The sequence below is a fragment of the Gossypium hirsutum genome, chromosome D02 (assembly GCF_007990345.1).
Source record: "Gossypium hirsutum isolate 1008001.06 chromosome D02, Gossypium_hirsutum_v2.1, whole genome shotgun sequence".
Taxonomy (NCBI): Eukaryota; Viridiplantae; Streptophyta; class Magnoliopsida; order Malvales; family Malvaceae; genus Gossypium; species Gossypium hirsutum.
The window spans coordinates 3,585,059-3,605,963 of record NC_053438.1 but is presented as its reverse complement, the minus strand read 5'-3'; the positions used below and the strand labels follow the sequence as shown (position 1 = coordinate 3,605,963).

The following is a 20,905-nucleotide window of genomic DNA, read 5'->3' as shown; positions in this document are numbered from 1 at the left end:
AATATTCAACAGAGAAGACCTTATTTTTCCACATAACTAAAACTTTTTACACCATAGGAACTTTCATCGTCATCAAGTTGGGCATAGATGGAACTCACGTTAAACACACACATATATAAAATTTACAGCAAAGTTTTTAAGCAAATATGGAATGTAGGTTTTGTTGGTATATTTTATTGTAGGGTGTAATTGAATCTATTCGAACTCAATACGGTTAAACTCAAGTTTAATTTGAAATTCAAAGCTTGATACTCGATTGAACATATATTTTTAAGCTCGAAATTAAATCTGTTTATCAATTTTTGTACTCGAGTTCGAGCTCGCCTCAATAATTAAATTTAGGGTTAACAATATATATTAAAGGCAATAATGTAATCTAATAATATAAAAATATGAAAAGTTCAATAAGGCTCCCAAACTACTCGAGTCAAGTATTACTAAGCTTGAATCCGGATCGACCTATAGCTCGGCGCAATAATTACCGAATCAAATTCAAAATTTTTTGAGCCGAATTCGAATAGCTTGCGGGTACGGATGTCTCATTTGCACCCCTATACTTCATTAGATAACAAGTGGCATTTTGAATTATTATAGGTATAATAATTACTTTGTTAATTACTTTATTAGTATCTTAAACAAGAAAGCATTTATATAGCTGCAATGTATTATTTTAAATATTTTTGATTTTAAAAAGTATTATTTTACCTGCAAGTGTATGTTTGAACAGTTGAGACGACGTTGTTGAAAGGGGATAGTCATAAACCTCGATCATAGACCATAAAATAAAAATAAAAAAATATTATGTCCATGAATAAAACAAAAAATGAAGACCTAAAATTTCTATTAATAAAGCGAAGTCAAGACTAACTTTATATAAGTGTAAAAAAGGCATAAAAAATATTATGTCTACATGAAGAATTTTTAACCCCAACTACACTATTTTATGTCCACCTCTCACTTTTCATATTTTTTTGGCCATTCTTTTTTCAAGATTAACATCAACATTAGATTTAAAATCAACGTTAAGCCATGTTTAAATTCTTTAATAGAATGTCAATACTTGTTCTTATGAGTGATTAAAATTGTGTAAACTTAAATGACTTAAAACTTATCATTCTTGTCATCCCATCTTGTCTCCATGAAGAAATTTTAAAATAAATTTAGCATTGGACGCCAAAGTCAAGAGTTGATAAGCGTTCTTGTGGTCCATTCATCCTTTCCTAACGAATTTCTAGTAAGAGTTTTTGCAATAAGGAATTTACGTAAATAAGAAGCCTAGATTGATCCAATTTTTGAGGAATTAATTAATTGTATATTATTTTTATATTATAGTGAATTAGTGGGATGCAAAATGTTCTGCTTGTATATAAATAAGAAGCTTAGGCTTCTTTAGATTATATACATATAGAAGTTAAGAAAAAGTAACATATAGCTGAGAGAGAAGTGAAAACAGAAAGATGATGATGATGATGGAGTGGAAATGGTACTTATGGTTTATTAGGATGGCAGTAATGTTGTCGGTGTTAGAAAGATGCAGTTGGTGTACTACTGATGCTTGTTTGGAGCATGAGAGAATCGCTCTCTTGCATCTCAAGCCTTTCTTCAATTATCGTAATCAATTGCAAAGTTGGGTTGAGGTGAAGGGTTCAGATTGTTGTAAATGGGAAAGAGTTGAGTGTAACACCACCACTAGGAGACTCATACAACTCTCCCTTAATTCTAAAAAATGGGAAGACAATATGGAATACGGCATGGATAATAGGAATCTCAATGCCTGGTATCTCAATGCCTCTATGTTTCTTCCTTTTGAGGAATTGAAGAGACTTTATTTGTCGGGAAATGTCATAGGTGGTAGCCTTGAAAATGAAGGTCGTGCCTTTAATTTTTCATTAATTACATCTTTTACTATTCCACTATTCTCACCATTATTAATTTACAATTACTTATATTTTATTTTATTTTATTAAAGAAAAGTCACTAACTTGTATATATTTAAAAGAACACTTCTACAGGCTTTGGAAAACTATCATCCACATTGAGTAATTTGGAGATCCTTGACTTAAGTGAAAATTACTTGAATGATAGCATTTTGTTATCTTTGAGTGAGCTTTCATCTCTCCGGTATTTAGATCTATCAATCAACAAATTTGAAGGATCAAGTCATCTACGAGGTAAATTAAGTTTGGTCTGGTGTAGTTTTTATTTGTATAGTGGAGTTGGAGGATGGTCTTCTAGGCTTGGTACCAAGTTTTCCATTCTTTTTATTCGTTGTAATTCCACTTTGCTTTAGTAAAATTTTCATATAGGGAAGAAAGAAGAAAACAATTAATAAGTAATTATATATATATATATATCAGGTTTTCAATTGCTTTCAAGACTCAATAACTTGGAAACTCTTGATTTAAGTTGGAATTCTTTGAAGAATACCATTCTGTTCCATATGAGAAATCTTTCATCCTTGAAGACTTTACGATTGAGCGGTAATCAGTTGAAAGGAAGGCTGGATCATATTCACGGTAGACTGATTTTACCTGTTTCTTTTTAACTTACAAAATCAATGTATGTTCAAGTTTGATTTTATCATACGATGAATATATATAACTAATCAATATTTGGGATTGAATTTCAGGATTGAATAATTTGACAAACTTGAAGTACTTGGATTTAAGTTGGAACAGAATTGAAAGCATCTCAAACAAAGGTATAAGTACAGTATTTATATGTCAATTCATATTAAAGGTAGACTGGTTTTATATGTTTCTTTTTTACTTTAAAACCAATTTTTGTTTAAGGGACAGTTAATGTTGCAATATGTCTTTGCTTTTATCATATCATGAATATATATAATTGATCAATATTTGGGATTGAATTTCAGGATTGAATAATTTGTCAAACTTGAAATACTTGGATTTAATTCACAACAACATTGAAAGCATCTCAAACCAAGGTATAAGTATTTGTGCGTAGTAACTTTCTTGACTGACTATTATTCCAAAAGACAATGACAGACTTCAAATGTATTTTCTTTAGTAAATTTTTATTGCAAAAATGGAGTATTATTATTTATTTAAGTTTTGTAGTAACTAATTATATAATATATAAATGAGGTTTTCAATGGCTCATTAAATTGAAAATTATTGATATAAGTTGGAATTATTTGAAGAATAGCATTCTTTAAAATAAATTCATGTTGAAGGAAAAGTTGTTGCAATAAGTCATTTGATTTTATCATATCATGAATATATATAAGTAACTAATTGTATAGTATATAAATCAGGTTTTCAGTGGCTTTCAAGGCTCACTAAATTGGAAACTCTTGATCTATATGGGAATTATTTGAAGAATAGAATTTTGTTACATATGAGAAATCTTTCATCTTTGAAGACTTTAAGTTTGGGTGGCAATCAGTTGGGAGGAAAACTGCTTCATATTCAAGGTAGACTGATTTTACACTTTTCTTGTTAACTTTAAAATAAATTTATATTCAAGGAAAAGTGGTTGCAGTATGTGATTTGATTTTATCATATCATGAATATAACTGATCAGTATTTGAGATTGAATTTCAGAATTGAATCATTTGGCAAACTTGAAGTACTTGGATTTAAGTCGCAACAAAATTGAAAGCATCTCAAACAAAGGTATAAGTATTAATTTGTGCATGACTTTCCTAACAGACTTCAAACAAAGGAAAATTTGTTGCAATAAGTCATTTGATTTTATCATATCATGAATATATATAAGTAATCAATATTTGGGATTGAATTTCAAAATTGAGTAATTTAAGTAGGAAGGTATCTCAAACAAAGTATTTATATATTGAATCAATTCATGGGAAAGCTTGTAAATTGGCTCTTCCTTCTCAAACAAACATTTTTCCTAACTATTTATATTTTGAATGATGTTAACTATACTAATTACTTTCTTCCAATGATAGATGGAACACAATTGAGGCTAACAAACTTAGAGGAACTTGATTTGAGTGATAATCTCTTTCGGAACAACACAATTTCCTTTCTGCAAGGGCTTTCAAGCCTAAAGTCTTTGACTTTGTTCAACAACCGTTTGCAAGGCTCATTAGATACTAAAGGTACTAAAGCTATAACTTTGTTTTTCTTGATAATTCTTTCTAGAACCTTTTAAAATTAATTGTTTCAAATTTTTTTGGTACATTGATGCCAACTTACAACAACCCTTGCCACTACAACCGTGGCTTTGTTGGCTTATGTATGCACTCTCTTTGTCTTTATAGGTCACCAACTTCCTAATGTCTAATTCTTGGTTATGGACTAATATAGTTGCTTGTTATTGCAGTGCATACAGAGCATTGTACATAGTGAACTGGATTTATCGGTACTTTACTGAAGACCACTTTGTCCACTGGATAAGTATGTACTCTTCTCTGTCTCCCTTCATCTTTTACTCCAAGTCGGTAGCCATGGGTGTATGACGAGTGTGTCAATATATCTACCCCAACACATTTGTGATATACTATGCTATATGTGTTATTTCTAACACCTTGTTTACATGATTGCTGCCTTTCAGCTTGGATTTGCGGTCTTGTCCAGACATTGCTTTATGCTGATTTCTTCTACTATTACTTCCAGAGGTAACCCCCTTTCTGACACTCTGGAAAGCACTTCATACCTATGTGAATGATTGCAACTTATTTGATTATTATGCCTGCAGCTGGAAGAACAACATGAAGCTCCAATTACCAGCTTAAGATTTTAATGGTGCAAGTTTTGTAGTAGCATACATAAACTTACATCATATGGGTTCAAATTTATGAGTATTTCAATTAATTTTAATTTCACTATGTTATATTGTAATATCATGTAAAAAGTATCATAAAAGCAGGCATAAGTTTTCCACCAATTAGAACTTTTTGAAAATTGATGTCAAGCCCGAAATGACCGTCACAAGTAAGCATATTAAACGTGTGAAGAGAAGACCTTATTTTTCCACATAACTTAAACTTTTTACACCATAGGAACTTTCATCGTCATCAAGTTGGACATGGATGGAGCTCACGTAAAAATAATTTTTCATATAAAAACTAAAAACTAGAAATTGACGTATAATAATTCTCAAGGTTAAGGTTGACGTGGTCCATAGTAATGAACTTATGTTTAAGGTTTGGGTTATTTTTCTCAATTATAGATTAGTATTTTGTTCATTGTAAACTTTGCTAACACAATTTAATATATGACACATATCTGATTTAATTTATTTTTATTTTATAAAACTTTCATTATTATTCATTATTTGTTTTACTCATTAATGAAATTTGGTGTGAATACATTAAATATTACCTTATATATATTTCATTCCCTCTTACTATATCTCAATGGAGAAATTGAAGGTCATTCAAGGAAATGGTAATGTCCATTTTCCACAAAACTAAAATTTTCCACACGACAGAAACTTTCTTGGTCAAACAAGTTGGATTTGGCTTCACCAATAACTTAATAATCTGTACTAAAATTTTCCACGCAATAGAATACGAACTCGTTCTCGTAAATATTTTAAAAAATAAAAAAATTAATATTATGAGTTAACGAATTATCAATTTAATTAAAAAAAGTTGAAAGATACATTTTTTAAAATTTTATGAAATTATATATTAATATAATTATAAAATTATAGTTTTAACTTTATAAAATTTATTATTTATCTTTGATCTTGAAGAGAGACAAATTAAAATACCTATTCTTGGGGCCATAACGACAACTAGGATTATGATTGCACATTTTCTAAGTCTTCATTTTTGTTAATTAGGAAAGCTGATGGGCATCTCCACTAAGTTTCCACCCACAAGAATATACGTATTAATTTGTTTTTCTCAATTTCCATGAGGGGGGGATATAAGCTTAAAGTTGACGTAGAAGTCAATACTCAACATTTGAAAGTTAATGCAGTGAATTATGTGCTTGTTGATATATGAAATGATATTTTCTTAACAATTTCCTCCAATTAGTTCGTAGATGGTGCTATATTACATCACAATGGGTAACCAAATGTATATAATTGAGATTTTTAAGCAAATATTATATTTTATCTTTATCCATGAATAGTCTAATAATAAGGATTAATATTTGGTACATTGTCAGTGGAGTTTTTAAATTCCATAAGTAGGGTTAGAGGATTGACACATGCCAATTTTTTAATGTTGCTTGTGGGATGCACTTGAATTGTGGTTCATAGAAGGAAATTATTATATAAAGGTTTAATTCTACCATAGTTCTTGTACTTTACTGAAGTTGTAGATTTAATTCCTAGACTTTAATTTGATATTTTTGATATTTGTTAAATTCATAAAGTCCTACTATTTCCAAATTTGGTGTGGCAAACATATTATCATAGGTGTAATATCACTAAAATTCAAAAGAATGAGAAATTTGTACATATTATCAGATGTCAATATCAAGTTGAACATTTCAAAATCTAAAGTAATAGTTCAAGTATTTATTTTTCCATAAAACCAAAATTTTCTACATGATGGCTTTTTTTTTTTGGCTATTAGTTAAGAGGAATTTTTTTAATAACCCAATTTAATTAACTAATTTAAAAAATGGTTCAAGTAAAACTCAAGTCATATTAAAAATAATTATTTATAAATTTTATGTTTCAAAAACTAATGAATGTTCAAAGAATAGTGAATTATTAAAGAGAAGTTATATGATAATGGATTGTTTTAAAGTAGTGGTCTAGTAGAAATAAATAGTTTTTTATAAAAAAAATATTATATAAATAATTAAATTTTATAGTTACTCCTATTTTTTTAAAAAATAGTGAATGTAATATTTTTTAAAATGTTAAATTAACTCATGATATTAATTAAATCAAGAAATTTTATAATAATAGAGATGAAAAAAACTAAATTTTCAAAATTAAAACCTAAAACGTGCAAGAATAAAAGCAATCTGAAGACTTAAAATTTCCATTAATAAAACCAAAATCAAAGAAGTAAAATTTCCATGAATAAAACCAAAAATGAAGACCTAAATTTTCCATTAATAAAGCCAAGTCAAGACTAAGTTTGTATAAGTGTAAGAAGGGTATAAAGGAAACTCACAAGAAAGCCACATGAAGAATTTTATAACTCCAACTACACGATTTTATGTACACCTCTCACTTTTCATATTTTTTTGGCCATTCATTTTTCAAGATTAACATTAGCATTCTTGTGGTCCGTTCATCCTTTCCTAACCAATTTCCACCAAGAGTTTTTGCAATAAGGAATTTACCTAAATAAGAAACCTAGATTGATCCAATTTTTGAGGAATTAATTAATTATATATTATTTTTATATTATAATGAATTAGTGGGATGCAGTATGTTCTGCTTGTATATAAATAAGAAGCTTAGGCTTCTTTAGATTATATACATATAGAAGTTAACAAAAAGTAACATATAGCTGAGAGAGAAGTGAAAATAGAGAGATGATGATGATGGAGTGGAAATGGTTAAGGTTTATTAGGATGGCAGTAATGTTGTTGGTGTTAGAAGGATGCAGATGGTGTACTACTGATGCTTGTTTGGAGCATGAGAGAATCGCTCTCTTGCATCTGAAGCCTTTCTTCAATTATCGTAATCAATTGCAAAGTTGGGTTGAGGTGAAGGGTTCAGATTGTTGTAAATGGGAAAGAGTTGAGTGTAACACCACCACTAGGAGACTCATACAACTCTCCCTTAATTCTTCAAAATGGGAAGACAGTATGGGATACAACACGGATAATAGGAATCTCAATGCCTGGTATCTCAATACCTCTATGTTTCTTCCCTTTGAGGAATTGAAGAGTCTTTATTTGTCGGGGAATGCCATAAGTGGTAACCTTGAAAATGAAGGTCGTGCCTCTAGTTTTTCTTTAATTACATCTTTTGTTATTACACTACTCTCACCATCGTTAATTTGCAATTACTTATATTTTATTTTATTTTATGGAAGAAAAGTCACTAACTTGTATATATTTAAAAGAATATTTCTATAGGCTTTGGAAAACTATCATCCACATTGAGTAATTTGGAGATCCTTGACTTAAGTGAAAACTACTTGAATGACAGCATTTTGTTATCTTTAAGTGAGCTTTCATCTCTCCGGCATTTAGATCTATCAAGCAACAAATTTGAAGGATCAGGTCATCAAAGAGGTAAATTAAGTTTGGTCTGCTGTTAGTTTTTATTTGTATAGTGGAGTTTGAGGATGGTCTTCTAGGCTTGGTACCTAGTTTTCCATTCATTTTATCCGTCGTAATTCCACTTTTGCTTTAGTAAAATTTTCATATGGCTCAGAAAGAAAAAACAATTAACAAGTAAATATATATATATCAGGTTTTCAATTGCTTTCAAGACGCAATAACTTGGAAACTCTTGATTTAAGTGGGAATTCTTTGAAGAATAACATTTTGTTCCATATGAGAAATCTTTCATCATTGAAGACTTTAAGATTGGGAGGAAATGAGTTGAAAGGAAGGCTGGATCATATTCAAGGTAGACTGATTTTACCTGTTTCTTTTTAACTTACAAAATCAATGTATGTTCAAGTTTGATTTTATCATACGAAGAATTTATATAACTAATCAATATTTGGGATTGAATTTCAGGATTGAATAATTTGACAAACTTGAAGTACTTGGATTTAAGTTGGAACAGAATTGAAAGCATCTCAAACAAAGGTATAAGTACAGTATTTATATGTCAATTCATATTAAAGGTAGACTGGTTTTATATGTTTCTTTTTTACTTTAAAACCAATTTTTGTTTAAGGGACAGTTAATGTTGCAATATGTCTTTGCTTTTATCATATCATGAATATATATATATATATATATAACTGATCAATATTTGGGATTGAATTTCACGATTGAATAATTTGTCAAACTTGAAATACTTGGATTTAAGTCACAACAACGTTGAAAGCATCTCAAACCAAGGTATAAGTATTTGTGCGTAGTAACTTTCTTGACTGACTATTATTCCAAAAAGCAATGACAGACTTCAAATGTATTTTCTTTAGTGAATTTTTATTGCAAAAATGGAGTATTATTATTTATTTAAGTTTTGTAGTAACTAATTATATAATATATAAATGAGGTTTTCAATGGCTCATTAAATTGGAAATTATTGATATAAGTTGGAATTATTTGAAGAATAGCATTCTTTAAAATAAATTCATGTTGAAGGAAAAGTTGTTGCAATAAGTCATTTGATTTTATCATATCATGAATATATATAAGTAATCAATATTTGGGATTGAATTTCAAAATTGAGTAATTTAAGTAGGAAGGTATCTCAAACAAAGTATTTATATATTGAATCAATTCATGGGAAAGCTTGTAAATTGGCTCTTCCTTCTCACACCAACATTTTTCCTAACTATTTATATTTTGAATGATATTAACTATACTAATTATTTTCTTCCAATGATAGATGGAACACAATTGAGGCTAACAAACTTAGAGGAACTTCATTTGAGTGATAATCTCTTTCGGAACAACACAATTTCCTTTCCTCAAGGCCTTTCAAGCCTAAAGTCTTTGACTTTGTCCGGCAACAATTTGCAAGGCTCATTAGATACTAAAGGTACAAAAAGCTATAACTTTGTTTTTCTTGATAATTCTTTCTAGAGCCTTTTAAAATTAATTGTTTCAAATTTGAACATTCACATTTCGCGTTTTAGTATTTTCATCTTCACTTCAAGTTTTAGATTTACTTTTTTTTTCATTTTTATTTCATTAAAATATTAAGTAGAAATTAAAATTATTAACATAATGATTTTTTGAATTGGACGTGGATATGTATAGGATTGAGCAATTTAACAAATTTGAAGAAACTCGATTTAAGTGTGAATCAAATTGAAAGCTTTCAATCCTTTAAAGGTATGCATTTATATTTAACCAATTACCTAAATTCTTACATATAATTAAATTTTATGCCAATTCATTTCAGTGATGAAATTATATAAATCTTTTGTAGATGGTGGTAGAAAATTGGAGTTGACCCACTTGGAAGAGCTTTATTTAGATGGAAATCACTTCAATACTAGTGTATTTGCATCCCTTAACAAGCTTTCAAATTTGAAATCTTTGAGCATAAGTGGGAACCAATTGAAAGGATCAATAGATATGAAAGGTAAAAATATTAGTCTTTTTAACAAGAATATAATAATGTTTGAAGAGAATATATGAGATATAATGAATTGAAAGATTTGGTGATCCACCAAGGTATCATTTAATTAAACTTCCTTTTTTTTTTTAATTTAGAAATTTAGTTTTGATCTCATATATTATAATAACGGTTATTGTCATAAATATTAATAAAGTTATATCATATCATACTTGAAAGTAAAATATGGGTTTGGTGAAACATTTTCTAAATCATCCATTATAATGTGTTTGGACTTTGGTTTGAAACTAAAATTCTTTAAAATTTTCATCATTTTAAAATATTAATGTTTATAATTATTTTGTTTGTATAAATACATTTTTTTAAAATAATTTATTGAATTTTTATGAGATAAAAAATAATTATAACAATAAAAAATGATATTATAAATAAATAAAAAATTTTCATTTAATCCGCTGAGTTTACTTATAATTCTTTTGAGTTTTATTTATTGTTGAGTAAAATACCTATTTGATTTTTTTATATACTATTGGCATCTTTAAAGGTAATATAATAATTTTAGTGTAGACGTGTTTTATTTTATAAATATTATTTATAGTGTAGACATGTGAATTTTGAATAATTTAAAAATATCTTCAATTTTATGAAATTTAAACATACATTTAGTGTAGACATGTTTTATTTTATAAATATTATTTATAGTGTTGTTGATTGGAGTTTGAAAATTATACAACTTAGCTATATCAGTTAATTACTTATATTAAAAAATAATATAAGAAAATACTAAAAAGAAAAAAAATAGTATAATTAATAAAATGGATGAAGAGTTATATTAAAGTTTCAACATCTTCTCTCTATCAAAATTTATCTCAGATAAATCATGAATAATCTAACTCATAAAAAATATATATATATATTTATATACTTCATTTCATTCACAGAAAATAAAGCATTCTACTTAGTAGAGGCTTTCTATAATACCGTTATCTAATACCTCTTGACATTGCTTAGATTCAAATGTGTCGAGCAGTTTGGAGGAAATATATCTTGACTATTCTACTCTCAACACCAACATTTTGCAAAGCATTGGAGTATTCGCTTCTCTTAAAACATTGTCTTTATATCATTGTGGACTTATTGGTCCCTTACCTAATCAAGGTAAATAATTTTATGGCTCAATTTGATTTCTTTATGAACTTTCTGTAATATATTATCTCCTATTCTGTTTTATAAAGCAAAATTTAATTGAAACTTCTTCCATGAATTTATTTATAAAATTTTCAGGATGGTGTGATCTAAGGAACCTTGAAGTGTTGGATGTGAGTGAGAATGCACTTGAGGGGATGCTTCCTCATTGTTTTAGTAACTTGACATCTCTTCGTGAGTTAGATATTTCAAGAAACCATTTTCAAATTCCGCTGTCATTTGCACCATTTGCAAACCTTTCAAACCTCAAATCCCTTTCGATTGATGAAAACAAGATGGTATTGGAACCTTCCTTTTATACCTCAATCCCAAAGTTCCAATTGGAAGTCATCAGTTTGTCAAAGTGCATAACATCTCAACAACTCAGTCTTAAACTTCGTACCTTCCTTTACTACCAATATGACTTGAGATATGTGGATCTTTCTCGAAACAATTTCAGCGGAACAGTCCCAACTTGGTTGTTAGAAAACAACACAAAATTAGAAGTTCTTATCTTGAAGGGTAATTCTTTTACTGGTCCTCTCTCATTACCGTCAGCTCCTAATTCTGATGTGTCTTTCTTTGACATATCCCAAAACAAAGTACAAGGTCAAATTCCATCAAATATATGCTCAACGTTTCCACATTTGAGGCGGTTATTCTTATCCAAGAATGCTTTTGAAGGTAATATCCCACTTTGTTTAAGTGGCATGAAGGACTTATCAACTTTAGATCTATCAAACAATTTATTGTATGGAAAAGTTCCAGAAGAGTTGATCGCGAAAGGCTCACTGACCATTTTGAGACTATCAACTAACAACCTCAGTGGAAATGTAGTTCCTGTGATTCTCAGCGCAAATGGGGTGCAGCATTTATATTTGGATGGAAATAATTTTTCAGGAGAGATGACAAATGTTGATGTGTCTACTTTTGAGTTTCCAAATTCACTACGGGAAATTGATCTCAGTAACAACAAGTTGCATGGAAAGCTCCCAAGATGGATAGGGAATGCATCGTTTTTGGGGAGATTAGCAATGTCCAACAATAGTTTTGAGGGTTCTATTCCAATGGAATTTTGCAAGTTGAATAGCTTGGAATTTTTGGATCTTTCTCAAAATAATTTATCTGGCTCTATACTGTCATGTTTTAATCCACCATACATAGAGCATGTCCACCTCCACGGGAATAGACTGAGAGGCCCACTATCACTTGCTTTTTATAATAGCTCTTCAATAGTGACTTTAGATCTTAGAGGAAACAATTTGACAGGTAGTATTCCAAAATGGATTTACACGCTTTCTTCTTTGAGTGTTCTTCTCTTGAAAGATAATCATTTTCATGGTAAAGTTCCTATTGAGTTATGCAAGTTGCATTCTTTAAGCATCATAGATCTTTCTCAAAATATGTTTTCTGGTCCTATACCTTCTTGTTTGGGAAATTTATCTCTTCCAATGCAAACGAAGAAGATTCTAGAAACTGTGTTCTATGGGCCATCTATAGAAGAGGATGAAACAACACGCAGTATGACACTAAATTTTGAAATGGATTCTTACTATCCTGATAGCTACTTAGAAGAAGTAATAGAGTTCACAACAAAGAGTGGGTTCTATTCATACAAGGGCGACATCCTTTCATATATGACTGGGATTGATTTATCTTGCAACAACTTAACTGGTCATATCCCACCAGAATTAGGGAACTTGAGTGAAATCCATTCTTTAAACCTTTCACACAATAAGTTGACCGGAGTTATACCCTCGTCACTCTCAAAACTACATCAAATTGAGAGTTTGGACCTTTCTTACAACAACTTAAGTGGTGAAATCCCCAATCAATTGGTAGAGTTAAACTCTTTGGAGGTTTTCAGCGTGGCATTTAACAACTTGTCAGGTAGTATTCCCGAACCAAAAGCTCAATTTGGGACCTTTATTGAAAATAGTTATCAGGGAAATCCGTTTCTTTGTGGAGTTATATTGCATAAAAGTTGTTCCAAAACCGATTCACCATCAACGATATCAACTGTATCAGAAGATAAAGGAGAAGATGGTTTGATAGATACTTATGATTTTTGTGTGAGCTTTTTGGTTTCTTATGTAGTTGTGTTGTTGACAATTTTTGTTGTCCTCTACATAAATCCATACTGGCGAAGAGCTTGGTTTTCTCTTGTTGGGAAATGCATTACCACCTGTCGCTACTCAAATGTGGGCAATTTTCTTACTTATCACATTTTCAAGCGATGTGTTTAGCTACTCAAATTGTGATTTGATTTCCACACCTAAATGTTTAATTATGCTAAGTTGAGCGATAATGAATATTTTGTTGATTTTTGCATTTTGAATAAAAGCTCTTTTATCTTATGGTTTTATCATTTTCAACCATCTATTTCTTTTTTCTTCTATGAAATTTAATATAAAATCATAATCCATTATTATGTATATGCAATATCTCTTTAAATTAAATTAACTGCCAAGCGTTCACTAGTGCATACTAAAAAGGAAATCTAATGTAAAATTAAATCAAACATACTACAGAATTGAATCTAAAACTGGAATATTTTAAAACCTCACAAACAATGCAATTCTTTATTCCTCTTTTCCTCTCAAGTTATTTTGTATCATGTTATATTTTACATAATTAATCGTATCATCAAATTTAAAAAAAAAAATTAATATTTTGATATCATGTTCATATTATGCTTTAATTCACAATGTATTTTGTATAATATGTTATAACAATTCAATTTAAAAAACAAGCAATTATCTTATTTTTGCATACCGTAATATACATTTACATGTTACTAATTCTTTGTACATAAATTTTGACATGTTCGTATATTCGAGTCATTATAATTTTATTATTTGTAATATGACATGTTTTACTTACCCTTAATATTGTGTCATGATAATTATAACTCGATTGGCAGTGTACCAAATATTTTTCTAATAAAAAATAGTATTTTATTCTATTTACCAAATCTTTATCAACTTTATTTTCTCACCAACAAAACATACATTCAAAGTTCAAATAAGTTCCACACCCATTTTTTTACTGCAATACTCAAGAATATGCTCATCATCAGAAATCTGAAATATTCCACTCTAATTAACATTATGATTCTGTAAACAACAAAAAAGTGTGATACTTTTTAAAGCTCTTTTTTTTCTTTAATGAAATGGGATTGGTAAAAAATCCGCACATGTGTCGTGTGTGAAGGTGGTCAGGTTGTCTATTCATACTGTAATAAGTAGCTAATTATAGTTGATCCTACAAAATCAAAATTAATTCAGGTATCTATATATTCTGAAGACTGGACAGACCTTAGAAGCTCCTTCAAATTTGCAAGAACATGTCGTGGTCCTAAACTCTTTACACCGATGAAATTCAAAAGTTGCTCTATATCCTGCAATCACAGTAAAGATTATGCAAGCTTTTCAGAACGAATAACATAACAAGCAAAAGGCAATCAAAATAATGTGATCTCGATAATGTTCTTTGCCGAAAAGGAACATAAACATAACCTGAAAACATCAGTGAAGGCTCATCAGATTTGCTTAGCAACCTTACATACACATGTAAAAAGCTTTGCTTTTGGATGTAAGGTGTGACTATCATCACAGTCTTTCCTAATTAGCTGATAACCCTATATCTAACATTTATCAGGGCTAAGCAAATTAACATACATAATGTAAAGGAATTTGACCATAAGATCCAACAGAAAACTTAATAAAAGATAATCAACATAGAAAGTTAAAAGGCAATGCAAACTTATTACAATGATGCAAGTGGATCAAAAGAAAGCACTCTATAAGGAATTTGCATTTAAGGCATTGTAAACAGAAAAAAAAATAAAACTTTTTGGAAAGTATTTTCAAAGAGGAGACAAAAACAGGGTAGAAAAAATGTTTGGTCCTTCCTTTTTCTATTTCTACTGTGGTGAAAAAGCCTTTTTGGGTTAAAAGTGTTTTTACACTGCAGAAGTGTTTTTCCACTGCAGAAGTGATGAAGAACACATAGCTTTGTAGTCAAAAACCTACTGCTTTTGGCTTTTGCATTTCGAAGTGAAAATTATAAAAATACTCTTAGATTAATTTATATTTATATATTATTATATTAAATTGTTAAATCTTATTTATTATTATATTTAATTTTTTCAAAATATTTTATACATCATCAATTTTACAAATAATTTATATTAATTACTTTTAATAGTTATATTTCATGTATCATTATATTAAATTATTTAAATATCATATAACATCACTAATTTTCTACTTTCTACCATCATGTCTAAAATAGACATTTTAACTTTCAACCGCAATTTTTGGCAGCAATGAACAACACTAAAAACTAACAAACACACTTTTCCGCACCACATTTCAAAAACACTTTTTTCTAAACGCACTTTTGAACTAGTCCTTAGTCTATCATGCATCAACTCTTCATTTTCTTTAACTACCCATGTCCGACTTCGAACATGGATATGGAGATATGACCAAGTCACAGTGACATAGTTTTTAGTTATGGGGAATGGGATTCGAGTGCTGGACCTCCTTCTAGATGCATGGTGGGACTTCATCACATTTTTCAAATTTGTTGATAATCCTTCACCTAATCTGCCGGTGAAGTTTATAGATAGTCTTAAGTGTCTATCACAAGAACCTAGATATTGTAAATCAAATATCTTCCAAACAATTCAACCATGATATTAATGATGATGGAAGCAAGATTATCCACTATCAATGACATAAAATGAGCTGTAAATGCTGACGAACAAACATGCACTGTTTTTCCAACCTGTGGATTGAAGAGCATTGACAAGCTAACTTTGCAGACCATTTGAATCCAATACTATACATAAAAATGCCAAAGGAGAATAATTCATCTTGGAAAAAGAATTACTAATATGCAAAAGCTTACCTTGTTTAACAAGAACACAGCATATGCTGCTCTTGTCGTGTCTTGACCTTCTAAAAACAGCGGAAATTCTGCCAGCTTTACATTTGCTGAAAGTGTTGTATCCAATGACAAATCAGAAGATGCAGGGTCTATTGAAGACGCATGGTCATTAATATATGAGCGAGAACCACCCAAGCGCAGAGGATAACGCAAGGGAACTTGTAAATAGGATGCAATTAGTGAAACAGCCTGCAAATGATGAAATAACAGGAAACAAGAAACAATAATAGGTATGATTAAAATTATAGCCTCAGCATGAGAAACAAGCAATCAAGATGCAGCCCACTATACCATATTACCATCCTAGCAATTAAAAATTACTACAGCATCTTCAAGCAACAAGGGATTGTAGGTGGTAGGTCAAAAAACTTGATATCCACAGCTTGATATTATCAGAAAAAACAAATTCAGTAATAAATGATAACTTCACAGAAGAAATAGAACGCACATGTGCAACATATCCCAAGGCAGTTGCAGATCTCTGAACCTCCTTTTTGTCAGTGAAAAAACTCATCTTTGTAAAAGGAAGCAATGTGAGATTCAGACCTAAAATTGTCAACGATCCTTGATTGACGGGCTTTGATGCAGAAGGATTCCCTAGTGAAGATAGGAACAAAGGAACTTCATATCAATACATCACCAGACACCACCTATTTGTGAAAGTCAAAACAAAATTCAAAAAAATATAATCATGAAAGTAAGAGATATGTAAAAAGTTCATAATATTCAAGAGCAAAAAAAAATTGTTTTGATATGAGGAGAATTGAATAGTAGATTGCTAAAAGAGGAATAACTGAATACAACCATCATAACCAAAAGAAGAGTCAAGTGATAGGTAATGGTACTCCCTAAGCTGTTTAGGAATCATAAAAGACTTGTCCAGTTGACAAAAATAACTCATTTTATTCTCTCCCCTAGTAAAACATCATATTGGACCAACCATATTTGATATCAAAGGATATGGATATCCAGGCATGCCATTTATAGATATTCCCAGTGTTGCAAGAAGGAATTGTTCAAGAGAAAGAAGCTGCTATTGTTGGTAAAGTTTTCCTCAAACCATTTTGAACATCCAAAATCTCAAGAACAAAAAAGAAAACGTAGGAGGAAATATAACAAGCATCACAACGGGTTCTCGATGATATAAGTGAGAGGATAAATGTTAATTAAGATTATAAAAATAAACCACAAACTAAACAGGAAAGACATGGATTTCAAAACGAGGAGACTGGCTGCTAATTAAAACCATATGCGGTGTTGTCTAGGGCGCAAGGCGCATTCTAGGTGCTAACCTTTATATTGCCTCAAGCACAAGGCACAAAAGGAAGCGCTAGCCTGAGTGCAGTAAAGCGCAATACGTATATGTGAGAGTTTTTGCAAGTCTGTGTGTCTACAACATAAAAGTTTTAAGATATATAGTAAACTCTAAAGTGTGGTCTGGTTTATCCACAAAACTTGCAAAATTTTTATAGGTGAATGCTCAAATATTGAGAATTATAGAGTTTGATATTATCCCTTTCTTATTAGTAAAGGTGTATCAAATGAAAACAGTAAAAAATAAAATAAAATATTGAGAAATTCAACAAGGCAGGCTTTTTCTAATGCCCATTGCCTTACAAAAAAAGTGTGCCTAGGTGCACCAGGCATACGCTTGATCAAATGGACCTCACCTGGAAGGGTCCAAGGCGTTTGGTTGTATAAAACTAAGGCATAGGCATGCCTAGGCGCATGCCTTGACGACACTGACCATATGTTGGCTTTATTGCAAAGCATTAGCAATCCAAAACTACTAGCACATTACCTAATCTACTACTGCTAGAATAGGACTCAAGTTCTTGCTCCTGTGCAGGTCCAACCAAGATCTTTACAGGATACAATAATGAAACTTGTGATATCATATATTGTTGCCTTGCTCGAAGCTTCCTTTGCACATTTTTAAGTTTAACACAACCCCTTTCTTCAGTGAGTAATCTATTTGCTTCCTGTGATAAAAACAACATATAATCAATCATGCCACGCATGCAAGACTACCAACCAACTATCTAACAAAAGATTCAAAGAAGTAGGAGAGCAAGAAGGGGATAACCCTTGACTATGCAAAGGAATTCATAGAATGAGAATCATCTCATCTAAGCCCCTCAACCACCTTCACAGGGGGTGGAGGTGCAAAGAGAGAGGTCTTATTGATCCGAGAGGAGAATATATAACATCTAAAGCTGAATAAGAAGAAACCTTCAAATATATCATAAATTCAGAATTCATGATAATATAAAAATGAAATTCCAAAGCTAATTTAAGCTAGAATAAAAATGCTTCACCTGTAATCACTTCCTTGCTACAGAAAGAGAGGTACCAGCAACCAACAATGATCTTACTTCAGTACTAAGCATTTCCTCCTGTTTTTAGCATCCTCTGTTGCAACTTTGCAATGAGTTGACATGTTTGCCATAACTACTTTCCTTGCCTCGAGTCTCTCACGCATTTCCTCAAGCTCGTTCAGTTTATTCAAAGACTCATTTTTTACCTGCACAGCATGTTCCCACCCATTAATCAGTGGGCCAATTAATTAGGTCACAGAAGACAAAACTAAATTATCACTCACCAGGTCCCCTTGAAGTGTCATATGGCTTTAACAATTCAACGTGCAATATCTAGTAAAAGTAAAATAAACATAGAAGAATGCAAATGCAATTCTTAAACGCCTTTAAATGGACAACATGAAACACTTTAAGAGCCCTATAAAACAGAAAACTGGAAAAAAAATCTGAAAAGGAAAAAAAATGAATTGAAACAATAAATCCATCTGGTACAAACAGCAACAAATCTCGAAATAAGCTTTGGCTTTAGCCCATTAAAGCCCGGGCATCCGGCCAAATAAACAGTGACTGCCATGTCAACTTTTTGAGACGGTAGAAAAGAGCTCAAAAATCTCAATTTCCAAAAATAAGGACATAAGAAGGAAAACAATTTACTTATTCTTACAGTAGAAGAGCAAAATGAAACTAAATGAAGGATAAGGGAACTGATGCGAATTGACATTGTTATTTTTGGGACTAAAAAGAATACGCAGATTGAATATTTAAGATTTTGTAAGGGAAAAGTTCCATTCACCGACACAATTATCATCGCCCTTTATCCCAGTAAAGCTTAATTGACAATTTTTCTGTCTCGTGTTCTTGCTAAAGCATTTGAGCAACCCAACAGAAATCATTATATTTCAAACTGAAATGATTGGCTTTAACAATTTCACAACCTATACCGCCCAACCTAGTAAGTAATTTAGGCGCAGACACCAGAAATCTATTTTCTTTGCACTCTACAAGTAAATAGCATACCACTTATCAATCAAACACAGCTGAAAACTTCAGTGAGGGAACATTATGTAAAATGAAAAAACTATAACTTCAACTTGATTCATAGCTCGGCAAGTTCAGGGAATTGGGACTTCTACCACGATGATCCAGTTCAATGTGAAACAGTGATCCATATCATGCATATCGGTTCCCGGAACAAGAGGTAAAACCAGCAAATTAGGTAAACAATGATCCTACTATATTTCAGAATAGCAACATTGAGCATGAAAGCTAAAATTATAGCATATTATGGGTCCTTGCTCTCTACAACTACATATAAAATTACTAAACAATATTACTACATTAAGGATCCAGAAAAACTTTGTTTCAATTGTTGATCACTTGATCCAACTATTTTAGAAAGTTTATTCTTCTTTTTCCTTTCCCTTATTTTCTAAATCAGGAAAAACAGTAGCATATAAATTGGATTACTACTCCAAGTTTCTGAAATTTCAACAATATCCCTTTTACCTTTTCACTCAAGTCATTACCCCCAATTAACAAATATATTCCCAGTTTCCCTTTCCCTTCAAACACCCCTTTTTTTTCCTCTACCCAAATTCAGCTTATGTTCAAAAACCCAAAATTGGTTTGCTAAAATAACATAATTTTCAAACACAAAGATAACCTAATTTTAATCAGAAAAAAAAAAGCATTACCTGAATTAGTGACTGGAGTTTCTCTTGAAGACTTTGTTTCTTCTCATTAGCTTCCTTAAGGGCAGAAGTTAAACTCCACAATCTAGCTAGCTCGTTGTCGAAATCTTCCCATTCAATTAGTTGCACATTTTCATGTGCAGCATTGATTTTCTTCGGGTCGGTAATTAGGGTTTTGTCTCGGGCTTGTTCTCGATTTTCCATGAAATAATTGAAGAGGAAAGCTTTCGATTCTGTAAGTTTAAAAAGGAATCATAGATCGACCTCATGGTACTGGATCTCGCCCGGTTAGAGTGTTCTTTTTCACGCCGATCGAATCATTTTCTCGGGAAACTTTGCTAGCTAGGGGTAATTTTCTCGGGAAAATGGAGGGAAAAACAGTTTCGGGAGTTTTTATTTGGGGGAGTCTACGGTATAACGGAGAATGACAGGTGGCGGTTAACGGAGGAATCTCACGATTCATGTCATTTTCACTTTTCCGATTTAGAAATTGCTTAAATACTTTTAAAAATAGATAATAAGATAAACTTTCTTTTGAATAAGATAAAACTTTCATTGAAAATAAATAAATAAAGCTAATAGAATTTTACACATTTATCATGTGTTTTAAATTTAATTAATTAAAAAATA

The 20,905-nt window shown here is 30.7% G+C and overlaps 1 protein-coding gene, 1 long non-coding RNA gene and 1 pseudogene across 4 annotated transcripts in view; 2 read left to right on the top strand and 1 right to left on the bottom strand.

The window, feature by feature from the left end:
- LOC107943934 (receptor like protein 21) overlaps positions 1-20,905 on the top strand; it is a 184,041-nt gene that overhangs the window by 50,607 nt on the left and 112,529 nt on the right. The window contains exons 5-12 of one of the 3 annotated variants that reach the window (XM_041088061.1): positions 2,630-2,701; positions 2,876-2,947; positions 3,278-3,436; positions 3,567-3,638; positions 8,604-8,675; positions 9,430-9,582; positions 9,804-9,878; positions 9,976-10,131. In XM_041088061.1, the coding sequence (XP_040943995.1) occupies positions 2,630-2,701; positions 2,876-2,947; positions 3,278-3,436; positions 3,567-3,638; positions 8,604-8,675; positions 9,430-9,582; positions 9,804-9,878; positions 9,976-10,131 (831 nt within the window). Of the gene's footprint in view, positions 1-2,629; positions 2,702-2,875; positions 2,948-3,277; positions 3,437-3,566; positions 3,639-7,155; positions 7,849-8,603; positions 8,676-9,429; positions 9,583-9,803; positions 9,879-9,975; positions 10,132-20,905 lie in introns of those variants that run through there. The other 2 variants (XM_041088063.1, XM_041088062.1) reach the window with 2 other exon arrangements.
- LOC121214428 (uncharacterized) lies at positions 4,185-4,875 on the top strand. The gene is made up of 4 exons (XR_005910035.1): positions 4,185-4,224; positions 4,312-4,385; positions 4,543-4,606; positions 4,687-4,875. It is a non-coding gene; the product is annotated as an uncharacterized lncRNA (long non-coding RNA).
- On the bottom strand, positions 14,330-20,709 carry LOC121214425 (UV radiation resistance-associated gene protein-like; annotated as a pseudogene).